This window comes from Spermophilus citellus (assembly GCF_964194105.1).
Source record: "Spermophilus citellus genome assembly, chromosome: 3".
Lineage (NCBI taxonomy): Eukaryota > Metazoa > Chordata > Mammalia > Rodentia > Sciuridae > Spermophilus > Spermophilus citellus.
Genome location: NC_138184.1, coordinates 102,258,343 through 102,284,867, shown reverse-complemented (window position 1 = coordinate 102,284,867; position 26,525 = coordinate 102,258,343). Strand labels below are relative to the sequence as shown.

Here is a 26,525-nt window from a genome sequence, read left to right as displayed (position 1 = left end):
GTGGCAGATGGGGAGGCTGAGTTAGGAGGATCCCAAGTTCACAATCAGACTCAGCAGTATTGTAAAGCCCTAAGCAACTTAGTGAGAATCTGTCTCTAAATAAAATATACATTTTTTTTAAAATAAAGGGCTAGGGATGTAGCACAGTGACTATGTGCCCCTGGGTTCATTCCCTGGTACCAAAAATAAATAAATAAACAGGATCTTGCAGTATGTCTTCTTTGCTCACTCCTCACCCCAAACATTGCAATCAAAACAAAATATTTTTACATGCTGGATTTGTTTTGCAACCTCAAGGTACCAAATATAGGACCTCAGAACACTGCTCACAATGCCTCAGTATACACTGAACCTGGAGACTGCTCCCCACCATTTTTTTCTTAGTGTTATATTTCTCGAATGAATAACCCAACCAGGTTATCTGCTACCATCCAAAATGTACATCTTTAACTGGGAAATAATTAAATCAGATTACTTCACTTTTATTCCATGTTTAACGATAACTCAGTTCTCAACTTTGTTTGAGCACGTAAGGACTATCAGACTGAGAACAAATCCTCAAAGATTCTGTCCATCTACTAGTTGGAACTTGGAAGAAGTACTGGGACTAAGAATTGGTTAAAAATAAGCCTTTTCCTTAAGCCAGAGTTCCTTTACCTATTAAATATGTGACCCTGGAGAGAAATCTTGAGGGTTTTGCTTTTTTCATTAGCGGGCTTGGGTACTAATGTGAACATAAGGTGTTCATTCATCTTTTGCAATTCAAATTATCATTCATTCAGTTAACTCCAAACACATTTATTATTGGCAGGTGCTACAAACTCCAGGAATATGACAGGGAACAAAATCACCAAGATCCCAATCCACCCAGTTTCAAAAACAGACCTAAGTGGTTTCATAAAATAAATAAATACTCTTGAGTTATTAAAAAAAGTACAGGGAGCACAAATGACATAAAAAAGGGAGAGCTGATGTAGTCTGGAGAATTGGGTAAGTGACATTTGAGCTGACTACTGAAAAACAAATTAGTACTAACAGTTGGAAAAGGCTCAGTTCTGGGCACTGGGGATGTAACTGAGTTGGCAGAGTGCTTGCCTTGCATGCATTAAGGCCCTGGGTTCAATCCCTACCACCACAAAAAAAAAAAAAAAAAAGGCTCAGATAGGCATTGCCTGCTGTGTGCCAGCACCTGGCATCAGTCTATATGTTTGACATTAAAATGACTAAAATAACTAATAACTAAAGACAATGCATGCTACCTAAATGTCAGGATTACCTAGCCCTGATGACTACTGAGGAGCCCATTTCCAGGTAATGGCTCCATCCTAGCCTTCCTGAAGGTAAGGATGAAGGATGGGGAAGTTGTCTTACCCACACCATTTGAATCACTGCAGCTCTGGGTCCCAATTCCCAAGCCATGCTTGGGGCTGCTTTTGAAGGACACGCTGCCACTCCACCAGGTGCTACTTTCCTAGATGCGGGGGTCTGGGGACAGGAGCAAGAGCTAAGATCTCTACCGCCTGGGCCTGTGGGAAAGTGCAGCAGGTTCTATAGGGAAAGGGTGATGGGATGGGATGGCCTGCGCGGGCTTCTCGGGAACGACCGATCAGGACGAGTGGGAGCGTGACAGGGGTGGTCTGGGGCAGTGACAGGGTGGTATGGGGCAGTCTCCGGGAAGACCTGAAACAGGTGGAGCGGTGGCTCTCCGTGGGGCGAGTCGCCGCTCAGGGGTGCTGGGACGACGTCGGAGTCGTCTTCTGCTGCACAGCCTGGGGCGGCGGGGTGAAGCTGACATCAGGCGCATGGCGAGGCCAGGGAGCGCCCGGAGGACGCGGCCACCCGCGGTTCCCCGCCGCCCCGCGAGAATCTGCCAGCCTATGGCACCCAGCATGCCAGGGAAGCGGGAACAGCTCTCCCCACGCCCCGCCCAGCCGGCCCCGCACTTCGGCGCACGCTCCGCAGTTCGCCTCCGCGACTTCCGGGGCGGGACCGGAAGCGACCCCGCCCAATGGGGCGGTGCGACCCGGCGGTCTCGCACGGGGGTGGCGCGGGGCCTCTCGGGAGCTGCCGGCGGCCTGAGCGGCGCGACGCATGGAGGGCGCGGGCGAGCGGGCGCCGCTGCTGGGCGCGCGGCGGGCGGCGGCCGGGGCGTTCGCAGGCCGGCGCGCGGCGTGCGGGGCCGTGCTTCTGACCGAGCTGCTGGAGCGCGCCGCCTTCTACGGCGTCACGTCCAACCTGGTGCTGTTCCTGAACGGCTCGCCCTTCGGCTGGGAGGGCGCGCAGGCCAGCCAGGCGCTGCTGCTCTTCATGGGCCTCACCTACCTGGGCTCGCCCTTCGGCGGCTGGCTGGCCGACGCGCGGCTCGGCCGAGCGCGCGCCATCCTTCTCAGCCTGGCGCTTTACTTGCTGGGGATGCTGGCCTTCCCGCTGCTGGCCGCGCCCGCCGCGCGCGCCGCGCTCTGCGGGACCCCGCGCCCGACGCGGGTGCTCAACTGCTCGGCGCTGCCGACCAACAGCAGTGACGCCTGCCCCGACGCCGCCGGCCGCCGCTGCGCGCCCGCCACCTTCGCGGGGCTGGTGCTCGTGGGCCTGGGTGTGGCCACCGTCAAGGCCAACATCACGCCCTTTGGCGCGGACCAGGTGAGCGCGCCGCATCCCTGCACCTGCGTTCTGGTGCTGGCGGAGCCCGCGAGCCGGTGGCCGTGCACTCCCCGCCTTGCCGTGCACCTGGCGCGGACGGGACGGGACCTAGCGGCCAGGCGGGGGTCCTCTGCCTTGGAGAAGAGAGCTCGAAAGCAGAGAGCCGTGGCCCACCCCACTGCCTCACCTACCAGCATCTACCCATGCCCCTGCCCCTGCCCCGTGTGGAAGGGACTGTAGGAATAGGGGAGCTTCTTCTAGTGTAAGGAGGATCAAGGAGAAAGCAGTATAGACAGGTGTGGTGGGTGCTAGGAAGGCGGGTTGGGATCCATGCATAAAGTGATGGCCAGGGTGGTCTAAAAGAGAAAGGACTTCTCTCTGTGGTGCCACTCTTTGAGACTTGAAGGATAGAAATGGTCGCTGCTGTTGAAGGTTTCCCTACAGTGAGGTCAACAAGTGCAAAGACCCTGGGACCAGAAAGCAAGGGAAAGTCCCCGTTATTGCTGGGCTTCATTTACAAATAAATGGTCTGGGTGAACATCCTTGTTTTTTTAAAGGATTTGGGGTGGGCTTGGTAGGAAAGGCCAGGGGAAGAGTTTTTGAGTTCACATCCAGCTGCTGCTGTGAATCATCCCTGCCCAGAGTTGAGGTTGGAGTCAGTCATGCAGAGCTTTGGGTGAGAAAGGAAGTGCTAGCAAATGGCCTGGGTGCCAAATCAGGCCTACTTCCTTGTTTTTGAGGACTTGTTTGCTAAGAATGGTTATTACATCTTTAAGTGGTTGGAAAGAGTATTTTGTGGCTGGTGAAGTTCAACTTTGATTCTTCATTAATAAAGTTTTATTAGAACACAGACCTCCCCATTCCTGCTCTCATTCCCTGCAGTGACAGAATTGAGTAGTAGTTATGGAGATGATGCTTCCAGCACCTACTTGCTCTGTCTCAGAAACAGATTGCAGGAGTCTGCTGCATAGTGGGCAGTGGTGTCAGGAGGGTTCCAGTTCCAAGTCTGCTGTAGCTGGCCAGTGGGAGATGCCTGAACTAGAGTGGAAGCAGGGGACAAGGGGTTAGAAGTTTGGGGTGGGTAGGGAGTGCTGATGAGTGCCCCCAGCAGTGGGGAAGACGACTTCTAGGGTCTGTTCTCAGTGGCTCTGTGTGTCCCTTGCTGACATTCATGAGTGCTTACTGTGCCCAAGCCATTTTCTGAGTACTCACTTAGTCCCTGTGACTCCCTGCTGGTAAAGTGCCCAGTTCATAAATGAGGAAGCTGAGGCCAGAGAGGTTGAATCATTTGCCTAAAGTTTCCCAGCTAATACCTAGCCGAGCCCCGGTTCAGGAGCTTGCCCTTGAGTCTGAGCTTTGACTGCATCTGTGTGAGGTTGTCCATACACAAAGGAGACGCTTCCTAGGGGAATGAGATGGTAGCTGCCTGACATACTGAATTTTGAAGTTACTATTTGTACAGTGATGTGCTTTAAGCTGTATGGGAGTCTTAAATTCATCTTACAGATGGGCAAGTGGAGGCACAAGGTTTTCCTGTGCAAGGTAGGGAGTCGTCAAGTCAGGCTTTCATCCTGGCGTCCAGCAGTGATTTCCTAACCTTTAATTTGGCCATGGCACCCAAGCTGCTTCTAGGTCTGGGTTCATGGCGTTGGCCCTGGTACCATCATCTCCCAGCCCCAGGCAAAGGTGCAGGAGGGAGCCAGGAGCACCTTTACCCTTCTCTTTACACCTGGCAAGCGCAGCATGACTGGTTATCGATGCCTCTTCCTGTGTGTGCTGCCCATGTCTTACCCAAGCCCCACAGCTTGTGGTGTGCACACTGTAGTCCTGTCCCTCTCACTGCTCAGCGAGTGCACAGGGCCACAGGTTTTGAACATAGTCTGAATTAGAAGGTTGTGCTCTCCATTTACTCCGCAGATCAGTGATTGGTGTTTCTTAAAAGAGCGCCTGAGTGGTCCTGAGGAGCTTGTCCTGAGTGGTCTGGAAGAACCAGCACTATTTTGACCCATAGTTACTTGTGGAGATGTCTCATCCAAAGCCTCCTGGCTCACCTCTTCCCGTGTAGCACTCTGGTGAGAAAGGAACCATCCTGGGTAGAAGGACTGACACAGGCTATGGGGGTCAAAGTGATGGGCTTCTGAGGGTCTCCTGAAGCTGTGCTTTCTGGGCACATGGGAAGTTAGACTGCCGACCACACATCAGGTGGTTTATGCTTTGATGTTACAGTTTTGGGTGTGCTGATGGCATTGCGATTGTGTAGAAGAATGTCCTTGCTTTGGGAGACGGGTGATGGAATCTTGTGGGTGAACTCATGGTGCTACAACTTATTTCTAAATAGTTCAGGCAGAAATATTCTGGTTTCATTAGAAAAAAAAGTTAACTATATGATGCGTATAGAGGAGTCCATTTTATGATTTTTCCAAACTTTTCTGTAAGTTGAAAAGTTAGGAGGATGTCTGTCAACTAATGAAAGGATGAGCTAAATGCAGCGTAGCCATAAAGAGGAATATTATTGGGTCATAGAAAAGAAGTGAAGTGCTGGTTAATATCAACATGACACTAATTATCTGGAGGAAGCCAGAGGAATATTATTGGGCCATAAAAAAGAAGTGCAGTGCTAATTAATCTCAACATGACACTAATTATCTGGAGGAAGCCAGACACTGGATTCCATGTATACCCATTCATGTGGAAATCCAGCACAGGAAGTGTTGGGCCAGTGGTTGCCTGTGGCCTGGAAGGGGCCTGGGAGTGATGCTGAAGGAGGGGCTGGCAGTGTGAAGGAAGTGTGACCCACTGGGTAGTTGTGGTGGTTTGTACTGCCCACCTGGACCAGGCTTTTAAGGGGTAAATTTTATGTAAATGGTACCTCCACAGAAGATGTTGGGATTAGTACCCTGAGGCCAGGGCCTTTGTTCCCTGCCCAGTCCCTGCTGCTCGTGGTGGGATTCAGGAGGCCCTCTCATGTGGAGGGAACCTGCTTGCATTTTAAGGTATTTTTTCTCTCCTGACTGTTGGTTTCCACAGAGGCCCCTGAGAAACCTTCTGATTGGAGAGGTGAATGGGGTTAGGCTGTGTGGCTTTGAGACAGGCTGGTGGTTTTGAAAGTGAGTGTGTAAGCTGGGAGTCCAAGGGGGTGAACTATTTTGATATACATCCCGCCAGCCCTACATTTCTCTGTTGTTTACCCCTTTTCAAAGTCGGGGTCATTCTTGATGGGGGAATCCAGTAATTGAGTAGTTATCTGAAGGAGGAAGATCTTATTGTGCAGAAAGATGAAGACAGCAAATAATGCTTTTTTTTTTTTTTTGGTAGAGAAAATTGCCCTCCTCTGCATTTGAAGGGATTTTTCCAAGTCAGCCAGCTATTTAACCTGATGCTCAGTTCCATCTTTTGAGCTTCTCCAAATTGATTTTGATGGTGTCCTTTGACCAGTGCTTTGAAAAGCCTCACCCTGGCAGGGTAGGTGGCAGCTGCACACTTGTTGACACAGCGTGGCTGGTAGGAAGTAGGGGCTGTGGCCTGTCAGCGGATGCAGGAGGCTGGTGATGTGCCCAGGGCGTCTGCCAGCCTCCCGTCGTTGCCAGAATGGCTGGTATGTGGTGACTTGGCCCCAAGAACGGGCTTTGGTTATGAGTTAATTTGGGCGGATAGCCCTTAGAATTTGAAATGAACTGACCACAAGTTTATCCAGAAAACAGGGATGGGTGGAATATCAAGGCTAGGATTCTGCTAGGCTAACTGATGTTGGTTTGTTCTTGCTTCATGTGGAGACGGGCTGCGCCTTCCTGTGGTTGTGTGCAGAGCCACGGTGGGCACTGGGAAAGCCCCGTGCATTCTGGATCAGTTCTCTGTGTTAGATTTGGCGTGTGGACTGGCCTCTTCCCTTTTGTTGCTTACTTTTTCTTTTTCTTTTTTTTTTTGGTACCGGAGATTGAACTCAGAGGTGCTCAACCACTGAACCACACCCCCAGCACTGTTTTGTATTTATTTAGAGGCAGGATCTCACTGAGTTGCTTAGCACCTCACCATTGCTGAAGTTGGCTTTGAACTCATGATCCTCCCGCCTCAGCCTCCCAAGCCACTGGGGTCACTGGCGAGCACTGCCGCCACGCCCAGCTGGTTATTTTATTTTTTATTTTTTTAACACTTATGTTTTTTTTGGTCACATTTTTCAGCTCACATTTTTCTTTGTGTAAGTCTCCAATATAACATCATGCTAACTGTTCAATAAGATTTAAAGGCAGGAAAAGCAGTGTGCCCCTGTGGAAGAAATTCTCAGTCCACACTGTTCAGTGGCAATGCTTGAATTTGGTTCAGAGCCTCTGTTCTGTTCTGATGTGCACAGGAGGAAGTTTAAACTCTTGAGAATGAATGTGGCTTATTTAAAATGCAGGTTTTTAATTCGAGATGATATAACCATATAGTTAATTCAACCTGCCAATGTGGTAGGTATGCTTAACCATTTCGACTTAAAAATAATGGATTTTGGCCAATACTCGGTTTTAATGATGTCTTTTATACCTCTACTTTAATTTTAAAATAAAGTAGTGGGGCTGGGGTTCAGTGGTGGAGTGCTTGCCTAGCATGTGTGAGGCACTGGGTTTGATTCTCAGCACCACATATGAATAAATAAAATAAAGGTCCATTGACAACTAAAAATATTTTAAAAACAAAAACAAAGTAGTGCTTAAAATATTGCATCAAGTGGGGGGGAGTGACCTTGCCTGTAATCCAGCCACTCAAGACACTGAGGCAGGAGAGTCACCAAGGCAGGAGAATGCAGGGGTGTTTGGATTTATCTGCAGTGTGTTTGGAGGTGAGCGTTTTGGTTTTTTTTCTTTTCTTTTTTTATTATTTATTTTTTAGTTATAAGTGGACACAACACCTTTATTTTATTTATTTATTTTTAAAATGTGGTGCTGAGAAAGGAACCCAGTGCCTCACACATGCCAGGCAAGTGCTCTTCCTCTGAATCCCAGCCCAGCCCAAGGGGGTAAGCCTTTGCCAGGTGCTTTGTGCCATTTAACTGGGTGAGGCATGAGCTGCGCAGTACTTCTGAAACTTACCTGTGAGCAGAAGAACCTCACAGCCATGTAGCACAGGCTCATAGACCTCAGCCTCAGACCAGGTGACTTGGGGTCTGCAGTGTGGTCCTGTGCCTCTGTCATTAGGAGCGTTCCAGGGGTTCCTGCAGCAAGTGACCCACAGACTTAGTGTACTGTAGAATTTGTTGGCATTTGGGGGAACCACCCTAGACAGCCCAGCATTGGTAGTAGGTGAGTGTCACGAGACCCTTGAATGTATCTGCAAGCACCATTTTGATTGCGTTGCATTTCTTAAAGGTTGTTGATGGCAGTAATTTTAAGCATTTCATGATACTTGTTTTTTTCACCTGTGAAGATTATTACAGCCCTGCTGCTGCCATGGGCACAACTGTGGTCCTGGCTACTTGGGAAGCTGACTCCTGAGCCTGGAGTTCAAGGCCAGCCTGGGCAACACAGTGAGACCTTGACTCAGAAGAAGGAAAAGAAAGAAAAGATACATAAAGGAATAAGTTATTGTCACTTGTTTTCAAGTGTTTTTTCCTTCCTGTTATTTTAGGTCAAAGATCGAGGTCCAGAGGCCACTAGGAGGTTTTTTAATTGGTTTTATTGGAGCATTAACTTGGGAGCGATCCTTTCACTAGGAGGCATTGCCTACATTCAGCAGAACATGAGCTTTTTCACGGGGTACTTGATCCCCACGGTCTGCGTTGCCATTGCGTTCGTGGTCTTCCTCTGTGGCCAGAGTGTTTTCATCACCAAGCCCCCCGACGGCAGCGCCTTCACAGATATGTTCAAGATACTGACATACTCGTGCTGTTCCCAGAGGCGCGGTGAGCACCTCCGCAGCAGGTAAGTGCTTGAGTCTCCTCTCGGGCTGTGGGACTGTTCACTTGCTGTCACCAGAACAGCTGCTAACATGACGTGGTTGTGTGTGCTGGGCACGGGGCTGCGTGACTTGGGAGTCCTGTCTCTAGCCTTGCATCTGCTTGGCAGGGTGTTGAGGGACTGTTCCCTGCTGTCCCCTAGCGAGTCTGGTCTCTAGTGTTCATCTGGGGGCGGGGGCAGGCATGCAAAGGGTGCAGGGCGTCTGGAGAGCTCATGTTCAACTTATTCCACTGCCAGTGCAGCTGGAAGCTCCCAGCAGTCTAGTGTAGCCTGTAGGTGAGGATGGGCGGCCCGGGGCAGAGAGAGACTGAGTACATGCCGCATGCCTGATGTTTCGTGTTGAAACATCTTGAAATACGTTAATGAACATCTAAGCCACTGTTTACTTGGCTGGTCTCTTTCTGTCAGAGGCAAGAGAAGCAGTCTGTCAGGTCAGCACGTGTTCCAGTGTTCAGGGGCCGCGGCAGCTGCTCCAGCAGAAGGACCAGTAGCAGGGTTTTGAGATGCATTTTAGGGAGCCAGACCATCTCAGCTTTGTGCTGAGTGTTCCAGGAACTGGGATCTTAAGTCAGGAAGTCGTGCATCCTGGGAACCCCCCCCCATGTCCCCTCATACTGTGACAAGTACTCATCAAATGCAGGCTGATAAAGAAAAGTCTGGAACTTAGCTTAAGAAGAGACCTCAGTCATCTTTGCATTGTTAACTTGTTGAGCTGCCCATCAGCCATTCACGTGGTAAGACCATCCCTTCAAGCTGTGCGTTTCTGTGACATGACAGGACAGTCGAGATGTAGGACACTCTGTCTCTAGAGGAGTCCCCAGGTCATTACAGTCAGCCCCCAGGGATTGCTTGATCAGCCTGGGATGCCTAGCAGTCTCTCACTGGGCCTTGGGGCCGCGTACCTCACTGCTGGATGCCCCTGGTACAGGCCGAATGTCCACCTCGTGTGCTTGCCGTTTGTCTTCTCCTGTGCTTGGGGCCTCAGTGGCCATGTCTGACTGGAACTCCTGCCCCTGGTCGTTCTGAAGCTACACCAAAAAAGCCCCAGTACCAACCTTTTTGCTGCAGGCAGAATGTCTGAGGTTGCTTCTAGGCCCCTCGTGTGGTGTGTGACAGGTGTGCTCTTCTCAGTGGGCCAGGTGGGGATGCTAGGAGTCACCACAGTTTTCAGACACCTGATTCAAACCTTTTAGTAGTGGGAGCACACTCAGGCACTCTTTAAAACCAGAGCTGCCCTGCTCAGCAGCAGTCACTAGCATTTGGCCCGGGGTGGGTAGAGGTGGGTAGGGTGGGGGTGGGGTGGCGGGGGTGTTACTAGGAATTGAACCCAGGGGCACTTTCCACTGAGCAACATCTCTCGTCCCTTTTTTGTATTTTATTTAGAGACAGTGTTTTGCTGAGTTGTTCAGGGCCTCTGTAAGTTGTGAGGCTGGCTTTGAACGTGTGGTCCGCCTACCTCGGCCTCCCCAGCCGCTGGGATCATAGGCGTGCGCCACAGTACCTGGTGGAGACGCCAGCATTTTGTAAGCCTTACTCCCATTAGGCAGAAGTGAGGTCTTGGCCGCAGATGTTGATTCTGTGAGCTGATATCCAGGCCATAGGCAGCCCTTTCCAGGCCGCCCTCCTTGTCTCCTGTGCCTGAGTGGGCCCGGCTGGCATAGGGAAGAGGGTTAGAGCTGCTTTTGTGTTTGGAGTCTTCCTGGGCAAAAGTAATTACAGAGGGCTACTTGGAGAAAAGTTGATGGTTTACAGAATTGTCAACCTGTGCTGTTTGTGTGAACTGGCTGTGTGACATTGGAGGGTCAGTGACCTTGCTAGGCCTTCTCTTTTTGCATAGTGGAGGTGGACTGAGAGTCCCAGTGCGGCCTGAGGTGTGATGCCCAGTCCCTGATGGGGCCAGTCAGTAGCAGCTACCAACTTGAGCCCAGGGAAGTAGGGCGCACGCAGTTTCCATGTGAGACTCTTAACTTCATCTGGGCCAATCCCAGTTTCTGGTCTAGGTTCTCTTGTTTCGAAGATGATGTAATGCTTACTTTAAATGAGAACTGAGGCTCTGTTTAAAGGGCCTGAGTGCTTCCTTGAGATCCGCTCCTTCTTGAGTGGAGAGCCCATGAGAACTGATGGCTCTCTACCACAGAGCATGCACTGTGCCCCTGGGCTTCCAAGGAGAAACCGTGGGCTCTTGACTGTGTTCTGATGTTACATGTGACTGTGACTTTATGGTAGGTCACTGAATAGTGTACCAACTATGTGTGAGCTAGGGGTTTTGGTGCGTGTTGACTTTGCAGTTTTTAAAATGTTTAAGTGATAAAAAGCAAAAGCAGTGCAGCCAGTTAGTAACCCATATGGAAGCTTCTTCATGCAAAGGGCATTCATTGTTTGGAATTTAAATGTTTTTGGAGAAACATACTTAGCGTGATGTGGCCCATCTCTGGTAGGATCTAACTAGTGCCTAAAGACTTCAGAGTGTTCCCTTGTCCCAGCACCCATCATAATAGCCCTGGGTGCACAGTAGGTACTCAGAAAATACTTATTGAATTGATTTTGATAAATTTGGTTAAAATATTAATTTGTAGTTTTTAGCTTTTTTATTTTTCCCTATTCTGGATGTCTAGATGAAACATCAACTTTATAAGTTAAAAATAATTTTAAATAGGGGCAACTTAGTAAAATGGGACATGAATTTGTAAACTAGAAAGTGAATGATTGCCATTTCTCTCTGAGTCCCAGAATTGGAAGGTGCTCTTAAGATGACTGTCTTCTGGTATCTTTGGCATTAGCGAGAATGTGCAGTCCCCCTCCCCGCCTACTCCCCCAGCCTTGGGGCATGGGAAGGAGTCTGGAGCTGCCTGGTGGGATCTGTTCATGTTATGAAGGACAAATCAGAGCCAGAGGGGGAAGCAAAGGTGCTGGTGTGAGGTCTGGACGCTCAGCCATGCGCTGGACTGTGGTGCCCGTGTGTGAGGGAGACATGGGGGTCGGAGCAGAGGGCAGTGGTGTCTGCCATGGCCAAGGCTGCTTGGATTTGCACTGAGTCCCCAAGCCTTGTAGTCTTGTGACTCTGGCACATTTCTTACCCTCTCTGTGCCCCAGCTTCCTCTGTGAAATGAGTCAGTAGATCCTGTAGTACTTCTCAGGCTCATGGTCAGGGTGAGTGGCCAAGTGCTCAAGGCTCCAAGAACAGAAGCCCTCCCTGTTTCCCATCTCCTTGCACTCCTCTGGCATTGCCCTCCCCTCCCTCCCCTTCATCTGGGAGAGGATGCCAGTGTGGCTATACTGAACATGAGACCGGCTGTCAGCCTTGATGTTGAGTAGCCTGGGCCTGGGGGTGCAGCTCAGTGGGAGAGCACATGCCCAGCATGTGAGAAGCCCCAGGTTGGACCCCGCACAGCAAGAGAAAAGTAAACACAGGGGGCTGGGGATGTGGCTGAAGTGGTAGCGCGCTCGCTTGGCATGCACAAGGCACTGGGTTTGATTCTCAGCACCACATAAAAATAAAATAAAGATTTTGTGTACACCTAAAACTAAAAAATAAATATTTTAAAAAAAACAGTCTAGCACAATTGCTTGTTTGTTTTAAACACCACTCAGTGATGAGTAGATACTGCTGGCTCTTGGCACAGTAGCCTGCTGAGCAGGGTGACCAGTGCTGGGTTAGATGGGCCCTAGGACTACAGTCCAGCTGCATCTCTGGCCTGCTCAGTCACAGCAGCTATAGCTGTAGGCAGGCCAGCATAAGGCCTTTATCAGCTGCTCCAGCACACTGTGCCACATTTTGGTAGCTGTATTGTGGTGTGCACAGTTAGTAATAGGACAGCTACAGCAGAATCCATGTGCTGAGCTGGTTTCCTACCCCAAATTTGAATTGTTACCAAATACTTGATTGCTGGGGTGGAAGAAAACTAACTCCTTCATTTTGTTTCCCAAAGTGAAGGCCTTGGAGTCTTTCAGCAACCTTCTAAACAAAGTCTGTTTGATTCATGTAAGATGTCTCGCGGAGGGCCGTTCACAGAGGACAGAGTGGAGGATGTGAAAGCCCTCGTCAAGATTGTGCCTGTGTTCGTGGCTCTGATCCCTTACTGGACAGTGTATTTCCAGGTGGGTGTGCATGCCGGCTGGACAGCCCCTTGCCCAGGCGCGCTGCCCTCACGTGTTCTGTGTAATACTGAGGGGATTTTTTTCCCGATGAATCTCTGAAGAGCTTTTGTTTTTAGTTATAGACTCATTTGGCTGCTGTAAATATTTTGAAACCCTTTTCAGAAAAGAAGCTGAGAAGCAGTGTGCTTCTGGTTTTCTGGGCCCTCCGTTAACTTAGTTTCAATTTGGATAACTGGCAGTTCTTTTCTAAAATCATCTCGAGGACTCCTACGGTGACAAATTGTTGACTTTTCTGCTTCTCACTTGAACCGCCATCTGTTCTGAGAGTTGCCACGGGGCCTCCCTCTTGGTTTAGAGAGGAGATGGCCACGGTCCTCGGACACCATGTCTGGTTCACTTGTAACAGTGCTGCTTTCTGTGCCCAGATGCAGACCACATACGTTTTACAGAGTCTTCATCTGAAGATTCCAGAGATCTCAAGCATCACAACCACCCCTCACACGGTAAGACCACTGGGCTGATGGAGGTCGACACTTGGACGTCTTATGCATTGCCATTCATCGCTAGACTAACAGCGTTCTTCTGGGATTCAACCTTCACATCGTAGGGCACATGTTTCCATTGGTCAGGCCATTTGTCATAGTGAATTGACAATGGCAATCACACATCAATTAGTATCTTTATCTGGCCCCTATCAAGCATAGAACAAGAGATCCATTTAGAAATAAGTGTTCCCAGTTCAAGGTCTTGGAACTGAGAGTGGCTTCCCTGGGTGCCCTGGGTTGGGATGGACTGTCCTCTGGGCTGTCAGGGAGGGCTGCTCGGGCTGTGGGCCTGACGCTCCCTGTGTTCTGAATGCAGTTCCCAGCGGCCTGGCTCACCATGTTCGATGCCGTGCTCATCCTGGTGCTCATCCCGCTCAAGGATAAGCTGGTGGACCCTATCCTGAAGAGGCACGGCCTGCTGCCGTCCTCCCTGAAGAGGATAGCTGTGGGCATGTTCTTCGTGATGTGCTCCGCCTTCGCTGCAGGTAAGCCCCTCTGTCCCCTGCCGCTGCTCTGCTGAGGTGGTGCAGGTGTGTGCTCTGCAGCATGTGGCCCAGGAGTGTGTGTGCTGGGAAAGTCGGTCACCAAGCGTTTCCTAGGATGGTTCTCCATTTTCTAGTTTTTCACTATGAGAGTTCCAATCTTCTTCCAAGATGCATTGTTCCTTTCCTTCTAGAACTGAAACCAAACGTGTGCTCTTAGGAGCCATCCTCTACCCCTGGTTTGGTCTGGAGCAGCGGCTGCTGTGTGGCTGCGTGCTGCTGAACTGAAGTGCTCTGTGGTTCTCCAGCAGGAGAATCTCCATGCAGGGGTCAGCCTCAGAAGGCCCCAGAATCCTTCCAATTTTTATAGAAAATTTTTGTGCATCTTCCTAGGGAGGAAGACTTTATCAATTATTATAGGCTCAGGTCACACTTCTGCTCCCAGATGTCAGGAATTCATGTCTACATGTGCAGGTGCCAGGGAGGGAGTGCTCTTTTGAAGGGCTCCTTTGCATTTTCTAGTTCTCATTCTGACATGTTGTTTCTCTTTTGCTCATAAAGCTGGCCTATTGCTGACTCCTAAAATGTGCTTTGAAGTTCCTTCTTGATTAGTCTTGAAGGTCATTGAACCATAAAATAACTTAGTTACATGATAGGGAAGCTGGTGTTACTAAGCCAGCAGTGCACAGCTGCAGCCGTGTTCAGCAGGTGTCAGGAAGTTAGTCCTGAGGCTTAGGAGACCCGTATTCAAGAAGCCAGGACATTTTAGAAGAGTTGCCTTATCTTTTGAGTGAACAGATAATTAAAGTGTGCTCTGTCTGAGTGAGGTTTTTCTCTATAGGTTAGTTTCTCTTCAGAACTGTGATGTAAGCAAACAAGAGATATACGGAGTAAATTTCAGCATCACTAACGGGCCATCTGGAGTAGGAGCAGGCTTGTCTGTCGGCTGTCTGTAGGGGCCCAGTTCTGGCCTAAGCTCCTTTCTCCCTGGCTGGGGTGTGTCCCCTGGGTGTGGACCTGGCCTGGTGGACCAGCCTATGTAGGCTGGTCTCTTACCTACCGTCACATGGTGCCACCAGCCCTTGCTGTTCCTGGGACTCCCCTGGTGGGCTCTGGACTGGGAAAGCATCCTGAATCTGAGGCAGACTCTTCTGAATGCCTTCTCTGGCCATAGCCTTCATTAGAAGAGATTTAACCACTAATCTGTAGCAAGGTTCTGAAGTTGTTATACAGTCAAGTCACGGTTTTTAGAAATAGATTAATCCATAATCTTTGCCATCTAAGCATGTCCACTGCATCTGTATTGTCCTAGAACGCTTTCTGTGTATAATTGAATTGCTTTTGCAGGGCAGAAAGGGACAAGATATTCACGAAGCTCATAGTGTCATTTTTATGTATTATATACTTAGCTATTTTTTCATGTCAGTAATGACATGTCCAAATTATGCTTTTAGTGTATTCCATTTTTAATGTTATGTCATTTATAAATGTGTCCCCTTCTATGATGGTTGGTCCAAGGTTATCCACACAGGTGGTGTGCTCACCCTACCCATGCATGTCCTTGGGATGAATCATGTGAAGGGGTGAGTGCTGTGTCTAAGATTCTGGTTTATGGCTCCCTTGCCAGTATTGATTGTTTTCTTCTGTTATTTTTTCCTTACCTGAAGGATTAAAAAATGTTTTATTATTGTTTTAACATATGTTACTAGTCGGGTTTCAGCTCGCTGCTGAGTTTCCAGTGGCATTTCTGGTTGTGGCAAACCAAGAACCTCCATCCCGGGTTCACCGGGGGTTTTTGGCAGGAGTGAGTGCTGGATCATTCTCTGGTGGTGGTGGTGGGGGGGGGGCACGAGAATCTCTCCTTCCTGTCTCACTGGGGCTGCTGTCATTCTGTGCTGACTTCCTGTGGTCAGCACTTGGAGCAGTTCTGGAGCAGGCCATTTGCTGAGAGGGCTGAATCGGCCGCATGTCCTTCAGTGCAGCCTGTCTGCTTCCATCCTGGCCAGAGTCTGTGTGGCTTTGTCGGGTGGAGTGTCTGGACCACGTGTCACTGAGCAGTTGGTAGGTCCCTTCCTGTGGCCTAGAATAGTTGACTGCCATGAGAGCTCTCCCTCTGTGTTGTCCCTCAGATATTTGCCTAAAGTATTCATCTGAGCCCGTCTCCTCTCTAAGAGGTCATTTGTTTGGTAACTTTTTAAAAAATCTTTTCTGATTTTATGCAATTTTTTTTCTCATGATTCACTAATTTTTTTAAAATAGTCTCTACTAAATCATGCATTTTCTTGAGTTTTAAGAAAATGTGTAAGAGATAGAAATAGTCTTTTAAGTAAATCTGTTGCTTCCTTCCTCATTTCCAGACTCGTGTATTTACATACTCTCTTTGTTCATCTTGCCAGACTTGTATGCCTTTTGTATTTCCTTACAAGTGTATCTTGGATTATCAGTTTAGCTGTTTCTATGTTTACCTTCATTTAAGGCACTGTAGGTGTAGACAATAGAGGAGAGGCACTGGCAGGATTTCAGAGAGTCAAACAGAGGTGCTCTGATTTGGAGGTGGTTTCTCTGGGCTCTGTGTCTTCTAGTTGAAGTACTTTCCATTGGGTTTGTTTCTGGTATTTTTTTCTCATTTATTGAGTTAAATTCCTTGTTCACTTTTATTTATTTTTTTCTGTTTATTAGTGCAAACATTTTAAGCTAAGAATTTGCCTGTTATTACTGCTTTAATCAGATATCGTATACTTTGATTTGTTATTTTGGTCTCTTATTTTCTGTGAATGTTGAAACTTGGTTTTGATTTCCTTTTCCCCCCATTTTTTTATTGGTTCATAATAGTTATACATAACATTAAGGTTCATTTTGACATAATTACCAAATCTTGGAATAGGATTTGCTCTAATTCAGTCCTCAGGAGCACCACCCCACCCCCCCACCCCCACCCCCACTCGCCCTTATTTTTAGTGACTTGTGGAAATTCGTGATGGTGAGATTCCCTGTGGTGTGGACATACGTGTGCATAGGAAAGCAAGGTCAGATTCAGGTCACTGTTTTTTCCTATCTCATCCCTTTTTCTCCCCCTCAGTCTCCTTCTTCTGTCCACTGATCTTTCTTTTATTTTGATGGCATTTCCTCCGCCCCATTCCCCTCCCCCCCTTATTTGGACTAGCTTCCATGTAGGTCTCAGAAAATGCTCAACCTTTGACATTCTAGGCTTATTTCACTTACCAGATGATCTCCAGTTCTGTGGTTTCCTTTTTGATCCAAGAACAATTCCAGAGAATTTTTTCATTTACTTTTACTGATATTTTTGCCTATACTTTTGTAAATGATGGTTCATTTTATTGGGGAGTTTGGTGAGATCGTGGCTTTCTTAAGTCCTGTCTTGAGGTTTTGAGACTTCCTTTATGGCCTGATGGACATTCTAAAAACTCTTTAGTCAGGTGCTGAATAAGTGATTTATTTGTTGTCATATTCTGAGGCCTTCCTGCCATGTTGGGGATGGAACCCAGGACCTCGACAACTGAGCTGCTTCCCCAGTCCAGTCACAGCTTTAACAGCAGGAGTCCTAAGTTGCAGGCCTTGGGGTTCCCCAGATGAGGTGCAGGCCAAGGGTAAGCCAGTGGGTCTGTGGCGACCAGGGGCACAGGTCCTGGCCAGCAATCTAAGGTGCAGCATAAGCTTAATGATGTCTGTGTGTTACAGCAAGGCGGTGATGACAGGGCCAAGGCCATGATGACAGGGCCGTGCTGTTTGATACTGTGAGCTGTCTGCGTGGAGACCCCAGGCATCCTTTCTTGTCTTTAGATCTGCACCTGACTGTGCATGTGGGTCTGATTTGCAGCCCTCTTACCAAGGAAAGCCTTACTTTTTATTGACTGCTTGTTCTGAGAGGATGGGTCAGGTGCGTTTCCAGCAGCTCCAAGGTCCTTTGCTTGTCTTAGGAATATGGGATTCATGTTTTCTCTGTGGAGTGCACGCAGCATTTGTGGTAAGATGGCTCTTGGCAAGGAGGACTGACCCAGCTTGGTTCTGCGGGTCAACTGAGACTTGAGGTATCTCCTGACTGCAGCTCACTGCACCAGCTCCAGGGCCTCCATGTGCCCGCCTGTGGTTGGCAGCAGGTTCTTGCCCCGTCGTTCCCCTACTCCTCTTCCCGATGATGCCTGCCTGGGACAGTATGGCTGGCCTCTTCTGCTGATGACCTTCAGGCCACGTGGCCTCGGGTGTATGTCCTTGTCTGGGCTGCTGCAGGTTTCTGACTTGATGGGAGCATGGGGCTCTCGGATCTCAGGAAGGCTGTTGGTGATCTTAGCACTCGCCCAGGGCTTCCTGATGGAGGAGCTGCTGGGCCTAGCCGGGAGGCCTCTCTGCCTGGATGTGGAGGATGTTTCTGCTGGGACAGTGCAGTTGAGAAGCGAACTGAGCACATTTTGGAGCACGGATCCCGGAATTTATTCATTATCTCCCTGGAAATTGTGTTCTGGTCCTTTCTCATGCTCACACTTTAAAAGGAGTGATTTTAGTGTATCCATCGCATTGCCTTCTTCTCAGTCTCTTGCCCTCCCTCATATAGTGTTTTTAAATAAGTAGATCTCTATATCAACATTGGATAGTGGGGTCCATTTTATTTGCAATTAGAAGTTCTTAAATAAAAAAAAAAAAGAAAGTGGGTGAGATTCTTACAGAAGGCCGCGACCACCAGTTGATGTTCCCCTCGCCTGGACGCGAGAAGAGTGGCCACTCTGCTCTTGTGTGCTGGCCTGGTGCTGGCCAGTCAGCCTGCCCCTGAGTTGGGCCCAGTCCTTGGCGGGCAGAGGTGGATTGTGCGTTTCAGTTGAGTTGGCCTCTGCAGGGAAGAGGGCGTCACTGTGAGCAGTTGTAATAACGATGGTAATGTGTCGGAGTCACCTTAAGGCTGTCACTGGTGGGAAAGACACCTCAAGTCCTGTCCTTCCACCAACAGGACAACTGCGAATTCCCTCACTTCCTTTTAAAAACAGACACAAGAATGTGCACGAGCAGTCAGGTGTTTGAGGATGAGTGAGCAGAACCTGTTTGTGTAGGATGCTGTAGAAGCACCAGTGGACAGGGTTGGGAAGGGGGACTCGGAACCTGCCGGGGAGCTGAAAGCGGCAGCCCCCTCAGTCGCAGGCACTGTGATGCCGGGTGGGCGCCATCCTCCCGGGGCTTTTCAGAACCATCTAGAGCTGTCTGGCAAGCAGAGTTTTAGTTTGATCACAAATGTTGATAAATAATGCTGCACTAACCCATTTATAAATTCTAGGAATCCTGGAAAGCAAAAGGCTGGACCTTGTTAAAGAGAAAACCATCAATCAGACCATCGGCAAAGTGGTATACCATGCCGCGGACTTGCCCATTTGGTGGCAAGTTCCACAGTATGTGCTGATCGGCATCAGCGAGATATTTGCAAGCATAGCAGGTACGGCTTCATGTGTGTCCGAAGTACTTGGTGTTTCTGCTAATTGAGGAGCCCCTGTGTCATCTGTAGGGAGCTGTGGGTTAGAACATGGCTGCTGAGCATGTGCTGAAGCTGCAGCAAGGGTGTGTAGACACTCACTGCCTCCCCTCTAGGTGCCACAGAGTGGAGAGGGAAAATCGCTTCTTCTGGGTCTGGTGTTTGCAGAGTGCCCCTTATCCTGAGGACGAAAGCCGCACTTGCTGCTCCTTGTGGTTGGCGCAGATCTGTGTAAAGTGGCAGGTCTGGCTCACAGGCCTCTGTGTCCCTGTCAGGGATGTTCTGTATTCTGGCCACTGGATGGAAGTGGGAATCGGTGACTCCCAGAGTCTGGAGCACTGGCCAGGGTTGGGGGGCAGAGGAGGTCTTTACCTCTGAGGGGCTCATGCAGCACTGGCTGATGGCTCTGTTAGGGGTACTTCACTGCAGAGTGGCCTTCTGTTTAGGATGCATGCCCGCCTCTGAGTCCTGCTGCTGTAAGCCTCTTAGTTTACAGCTGGGCCTGCTGAAGTTGTTTAAAACTTATGGAAATGGAATCCTGGCCAGGTACAGTGGCATACGCCATTAATCCCAGTGACTCAGGAGCCTGAGGCAGGACGATGACAAGTCCCAGCCCAGCCTGGGTACCTTAGTGAGGTCCTGTAAGGTCTGTCAATGAGCTGGGCCTGTAGCTCCGTGGTGGAGCACTTGACTAACATGTGTGAGGCCCTGGGTTCCGTCCAATACCTTAGGAACAAAGACAAGGGATCCTGAAAGAGAGTTCCCTTTCCTTGGGCTGAGGCTGGGGCTCAGTGGTGCAGCGCCTGCCATGCACATGTGAGGCCCTGGGTTCGACCCTCAGCACCACATAAAAATAAAATAAAGGTGTTGTGTCCACCTAGGGCTAAAAAAATATTTTTTAATAAAAAGCCCTTGATGGGCTGGGGTTTTGGCTCAGCAGTAGAATGTTCGCCTAGCACGTGCAAGGCCCTGGGTTCAATCCTCAGCACCACATATAAATAAATAAATAAAGGTGTTGTGTCCAATGACAACTAAAAAAAATAAATATTAAAAATAAATAAATAAGAAAAAAGCTCTTGGGCATGGGGGAGTTGTTTCTCTGACAAGTTCTGGGAGTAGTCACCTTTGGGGAGCAGGCCTTCTGCAGTGTGCCTGAGGTGGGGCTGGTTTTGTGCTTCCTGATGCTTCAGGAGCTGTCATGTGGGTGGAGCAGCCACTGCTGCAGGAGGGAAGTGGTCACCTCCTGGGCTCCCATCCGAGCAGAGTTGCCTTCCTGCACCAGGAGGGGCAGGGCGCCCCCAGGTTTCAGGTGCCCCTGACCCGAAGCCCTCCCCTCCCCCCAGGTCTGGAGTTTGCCTACTCGGCCGCCCCCAGGTCCATGCAGAGTGCCATCATGGGCCTCTTCTTCTTCTTCTCTGGTGTCGGGTCCTTCGTGGGCTCAGGGCTGTTGGCCCTGGTGTCCCTCAAAGCCATCGGATGGATGAGCAGCCACACCGACTTCGGTAAGAGCCAGCCCCTGTGGTGTGGGGAGTCCCTGCAGCCTGGCTACCTGTGGGTGAGCCGGGTGGTCTGCACGTGGGAGGGTGGGCGGGCAATGTTTCTCAGGACACAGGGGCCCACTTGCCCTCAGGAGCCTCTCCTCACTCCAGGCCTCCAGCCACACCCTGCTGAGCTGCTGCTGCTGGGAGGGTCCTTGACCAAGGGTCCCTGTTGTCTGTAACTGCTTCTGGGGGAAGTGAAATCCGTGTCACAAGTTCTCGTTATTTAACTTGATCTTATGTACTTTTTTTCTTTTTCTTGACAAATACTTTTGTTTTCTGATACTAAAAAGACAAGGGTAGATAAGTTGCTTTTTGTTTCTTAAAAAACACATTATTCATGATCAGTCATAATAGGATTTTGCAATTAATGCCAGTAGGTGGCATCTTGGGTTTTGAACAAAATCACTCAAAAGTCAGAGTTTGGCTTTCCCCAGATTCATAATAGATGTGGAGGTGAAGACTCCCTCTTCTCCTGTGTTTTCAATGTGCTGTCTGCACCCAGCCTCCTGCCTTCCCTCCTGCCTGAGTGCTTGCTCTGTTTCAGTGGGCTAGCCACTGTGGTTTGTTCGTCCCCTGGAAATTGATGGCAGTTCAGGGACTTTTCTCTGTTAGTTGCAGAGCCCCAGAGCCCTCCAGAGGTGGAGCTGAAACTCCTTCCTGTGAGGTCCTGGCGAAGTGTCCAGAAGTCCAAGCTGCCGTCGTCTCAGTGGTCACAGATGCCAACTGTCCAGTGCTATGCATTGGTTCTGAGAGTAGTGGGCAGACCTGGGGCTTTTCTCTCCCTCTCAGTTCCTGGAGCATGAGCAGCCCTTGGTGGCCGGTGCTATGATTGGAGCACGCGGAAGACTTCCTGCGAAGGCTTCCTGGGGACCAGGCTGTGGGTCCTGAGGCGCAGTCTCTGTGCCCTGTTTTTTTGTGTCCTAGAGAGTGGACTGTGTTGTCCTTCCCTTGGTTTCTGGCGCTCTGACCCCTTCTGGCTGCTCTCGGCTCTCATGGGTGCTTCTTGGTTTTCTGCCTGTGAGAATTTAGGTCAGTCTGTGGCGTGGCCTGTGGGTCCTCGGCCTGACTCTGATGCTGCTTTTTCCTCCCCTTGGAGAGGGCAAGAGGCAGTGCACCCCCTTGGAGAGACCCCGTCCCTAGAAGGGGCAGCAGCTGCACATAGCCACCCACCACCACAGGGCCAGGATTCCCTGTGTCCTCCATGCTTCTGGGGTTGGGGGTGGTGGCACTGCTTCTTAGGTGTTGGATGCATCACTGAGGGCCTGGCGTGATCCAGGATGAGGCTGGTCCTGGCACGGCTTGGTGTGAACTCTGCCATAGGCTCTGACGTCCCCACACAGAGGCTGACACAAGCACATTCGGCTTGGCTGACGTCGTTGGTGTTTCGACCTCCCTGGTGGAGGCAGCATCAGTGCCACTCCTGGATTAGGACTGAGCAAGTGCCAGGCCCCAGCAGGTGGGCGAGGCTCCGTCTACAGGTGCCCGTGGTGGAGCCTGGGCTATGGCAAGGGCTCAGGCCATACTGTACAGCGCCTGTCGAATAGCACTGTGTCTGTCAGAAATCTAAAGAGTTAGCAGTTCACACTCGGGAAACTCTGGTTTCCTCAAATTGTGGATCAGCACTTACGTAAACACGCGTGCTGTCCCGCTGTCCCTGCGCATCATGTTAACTTGATCACTGCACTGTTAGGCCTGGGATCCTCGTGAACTGTTCAGAGAGCAGAAGGAGGAGTCTCAGGATCACCCAACGCAGGCCTTTGGGAAGGGAGGAGTCTCGCTTTTCAGTCAATAAATCAGTCTGTGCTTGTGAGTCTATCGGAAAGCGAAGCAGTTCACTCTGCAGGCAGCTGTGTCCTCACGGCCTCAGTGGCCGTGCACACCTGTTTCCCTGTCTCTTTGGGAATTGCTGCGTACCCTGCAGGCTTGTGGGGACAGGCAGTGCTGCCCTGGTGGCACAGACTGAGGCTCGAGTGCCCCTTGCCATGCGGCTGTGCCAAGCCAACGTCCTGCCACTTCTCTGTGCGTGCATTAGCCAGGGGTCTGCAAGTTCTTCAAGGGGTGACTGCGGGTCCACAGAATCGGGGGTTCTGGACCTGCGTGGTCCTCTCTTCTGCACGGTCCTGTCTTCTTGGTACTTGTTGGGAGTTCAGCACTGTTTTAAAAGCCATATGGCCTGGTACAAAGCCGGTAGTCAGCGTACCAGTGGGCACTAACACTAGCGTCAGGGATGCGGATTTACCAGCAGAGTGTCAGCTTGCAGGCACTAAAACCTGAAAATGTTGAGGAAGTTCTGGAAACAAACTTGGTGTCCCTATGGTGTTTGGAATTTCGTTGCCGTGTCTGCCCGGCTTACCAAGGGTGCACATTAGGGGTTTCCCAGGGACCTGGCAATGGTCTAGAGCACGTGGGCCTGAGCAGCCAACTCCTGGCTCTTTGTGTTGAGAAGTGCACAGGTGGCGGCCCAGGCTTGGTGTGGGAGCAACCAAGCACTCTTCAGTAGAACGCCAGCTCCATGTTGGTCTTGGGCAGAACGTAGAGGCTCCTAAGTTGTTTCATGGCGACAGAAGAGCCCTTGGAAGACGGCTGGAGCGAATGCTTCTGGGGGCGAGGCAGAGGAAGCCAATGTTTTATACTTCAGTCAAATTTTGACTTAGAGGAAAAGAAAATTAATAAGGGCCCCCTTACCTCCTACTGGCTCTCAGAGGCTGGCTATGGCTGACGGCTTTGCCTCACTCTTGTCTCTTCACCTGCTCAGCCTGGGGTGGCAGTCCCTGGTACCAGGGAGCTGCAGCCAGCTCTGGGTCACCTCTGGGTTGCCGCTGCGTCCCTCAGCTAGGCATCCCCCCACCTGTGTCATCAGGATCGGAGGTGGGTGGGACTGGAGGAGCACAAGGGTGCAGAGCCCTGGATGGTGGTGACCACTGTGGGGACTTCCCCAGGGGCTTGAATGCAGAGGGGTGGGCTTTCTGTGTTGGGGACACGGATTCTGCCATTTCTTGGTGCCTGTGGGGTGGAAGCCCACAGCCCCATGCAGGGACCAGGTGTGGAAATCTCACGCCCTCCCGCACTCCCTCCCTCCCTCCAGGCAACATCAACGGCTGCCACCTGAACTACTACTTCTTCCTGCTGGCCGCTGTCCAGGGGGCCACCCTCCTGCTCTTCCTCATCGTCTCTGTGAAGTACGACCGGCAGCGATCCAGAGCAGATGGGACCCCTGCCAGTGCCCGAGCCTGATCTGAGAGCCGCTGTGGCCCTGGACTGAGTGTGGGACAGTGGGCAGGCCTGGGTGGGCTTGTGGGCTGGCTGCTGGCCTTCTGTGCTCGCATGCCGTCTACACCCTTCCCCTTCCCTCTGCCCCGCGAGCTGGTGAGTGCCTTCCTGAGCTCTGCCTCCTGGCACCCAGCTCCCGCAGCAGAAGGCAGGTGTAAGCATGTGGCCCTGTCCCCGAGGGCTCTTGGTCCTGAGAGGAGGACTCTTGGTCCCCCAGAACATGCAGACTGAGACCCCGGGGCCTGGGGCAGCTGCGGTGGTGCTGGAGCCCGCTTTCCTATACGTCGTCCCCTCCCACAACCCTGTGAGCGCCCTTTTGAAAAACTAATAGCGTTTACTTCTGAGGAGGGGGTGGGGTCTTTAAGAGCGAGGCCAAGTGCGGGGTGGGGGTGGGGTTCATGGAGTCCTGTTCGTGGTTCTCCCTGAGCCACCGTCCTGCCATCGCCACGTCCTTGGCAAGTCGTAGTGCATATTTCATCTGCTGCTTCAAGAAACATTTCTTAAACTTTTGACGTGACTTGTTTTTAAGCAGGAACATGTGTCAGTATTTATGGCCACGTGTCCTATCTCGAGCTGCAGAACAACTTGTGGGGTGTTTTGGATCCTGCCTAGACAGTCCTAATCTCTAGTTTTATTTTGGGTCTGCGTGAGACTGAAGGCTGGTTGTGGGTGGCTGGGGGAGAGCTCTTGTGAACAGAATTAGTGTAACAAATAAACACCGTGAACTTGAGCTGCGGGCCAGGTGGCCGACTCCTATGTTGCTACCTAGCTGGGGTTCTCAGTTTGTCCACTAAGCTATTCACTGTGTGTCGCTGTGTTTTTGGTATAATTTTATTATAAAAGCATCTCAAACATGAGACCCAGACGAGTTCTCTGAGTGGTTTGTCCACGTCGGCCCTGGTCCAGCCTTGACAGAGATTCTGTGAGGATTTTCGATTCCTACGAGGCAGTGTCAGATGAGGAGCCATGGTGTGGTTCCGCCTGGCACAGCCTTTCCATTTCCAGCGGGAGTCTCCAACCCGTGTGCTGCAGCTCTGCCATGAAGCCCCTGGCAGCAAACCTGAAGGCAATGGTGAGGCACTCGCTGTTGGACAGAGTGGACAAGAGCCGTAGAAGGAGCCCTGGGGATTTGATCTGGGACTGGCCGGCAGGCGGGCGGCCATGGTTCTCATGGGGCTGGAAGTGCGAGCCTTCTGGGGAAGGAGGGAAGGAAAGGGAAGTGTTTCAGGAAGAGTCTGCTCTGCAGAGGTGTGGTGGTGTCTTTGGGGCATGCTGTGTGCCCCAGCTCACTGCCCTGTGTTGGCAGAGCCAGGTTCCCTCCCCGGGACTCACCGCGTAGGGCGAGAGCAGAGCAGGTGCGCGGAGCCAGCCCTTTCTGCCTGTGCTACTGCAGATCCCCTATGTGGGACCCCATGGCCCCCACCCCTGCCCTCGGCCTCATCTCATCAGCCCACGTGGTGCACACTGGCCACTGGGTGGGGGCTCTCCCCAGAACCGGGTGGCACTTGTGATATCGTGATAAGTGCACACAAGGCTCTGCTCCACTCCTGGCACAAACCTCTTGAAATCCTGGACTCTTCTTCCTGTATGTGGCCTTTGACTTGGTGGTTTCTGGGGTGCTAGAGCCTCTTGTCCTGATGAGGCCACCTTGGGGTGGGAGCTGGTGCCTGGTGAAGTCGCCCTGCCTGCTGCCCTGGGAAGGGGTGCAGCAGGAGGGGAAGTTGTGGGCACCTCTGCTGTCCTGCCTCTGGGTCTTCCTAAAACCCCAGAGCAGGCTGTGGAGCCTCCCTGGCTGCTGCCCGCGGGAGGCTGGAGTGTGGCCACCCGAGGGCCCTGGAGCTCCTTGCCCTGCCCATACAACTTGCCCTGAGGGTCTCTTCTCTTGGGCTGGTCATCTGTGTCCTTGGGATATCCTTTATAGGCAGTGGGCAAACCTCAGTGTCTCCCTGAGCTCTGGAGCCACTCCAGCCCCTGGTTTTTGGACTGTGAGCAAAGAGTAGAGGGTGGGCACCAGGCTCACCCCCCAGCGCCCCAAGAGTGAGGGGAAGCCCACTGAGCACCCCTGTGCTGTGCGGGAGGTGTTGGAGCAGGCTTGCCCGAAGCCGGCCGTCCCTCCTGTCCTCAGTGAGTGTCCCTCCAGATGTAGTCCCTGCTCTACAGGGAGGTAGGGAGGTCTCAGGCGGTGTTGGTACTAGGAGGCACCTTTGCAGGTGTGGGTGGTTCTCAGTCTGCAGTCAGTGACGGGAGCAGGCCTGGTCCTGTGCCCTGTTCTTCACCTGCTGCAAGATTCTGCCCACCCGGGGCCTCTTGCCCGCTGGTGCCTGGTTGAAGTGGCCTGATTTCCACGGGGCAGATTGCACAGTACCGCATCCCCTCAGTTACCTGGACGCCCGGGACCAGTCTTCAGTGTTGCCACGGGGTTCCACTTGGCACACCGGCCCCTCTCTGAAAATCAGAGCAGGTCAGCAGAGTGGGAGCTGGTGAGTTGGTGATGTTATGGGCAGTGGCGACTCACTGCCATTCAAATGGACAAAGTCACCTGA

The 26,525-nt window shown here is 51.1% G+C and overlaps 1 protein-coding gene across 1 annotated transcript; it reads left to right on the top strand.

Annotated features, from left to right (window-relative positions):
• Positions 1–2,023: 2,023 nt before the first annotated feature.
• Positions 2,024–24,839, top strand: SLC15A4 (solute carrier family 15 member 4). Its single transcript, XM_081284007.1, has 8 exons — positions 2,024–2,640; positions 8,245–8,537; positions 12,503–12,671; positions 13,097–13,174; positions 13,533–13,701; positions 18,980–19,135; positions 20,515–20,673; positions 23,798–24,839. Exons 1-8 carry the CDS (start codon positions 2,092–2,094, stop codon positions 23,944–23,946), a joined length of 1,722 nt encoding a protein of 573 aa, XP_081140133.1. The 5' UTR covers positions 2,024–2,091; the 3' UTR covers positions 23,947–24,839.
• Positions 24,840–26,525: the final 1,686 nt, after the last annotated feature.

What these genes read in the sequence shown, in the direction of transcription:
- SLC15A4 (XM_081284007.1), top strand. Translation starts at nt 2,092, where the DNA reads ATGGAGGGCGCGGGCGAGCGGGCGCCGCTGCTGGGCGCGCGGCGGGCG. An exon ending in ACTGGACAGTGTATTTCCAG is followed by an intron (nt 12,672 to 13,096) that starts GTGGGTGTGCAT and finishes TTCTGTGCCCAG; the next exon opens with ATGCAGACCACATACGTTTT. An exon ending in GAGCAGCCACACCGACTTCG is followed by an intron (nt 20,674 to 23,797) that starts GTAAGAGCCAGC and finishes CCCTCCCTCCAG; the next exon opens with GCAACATCAACGGCTGCCAC.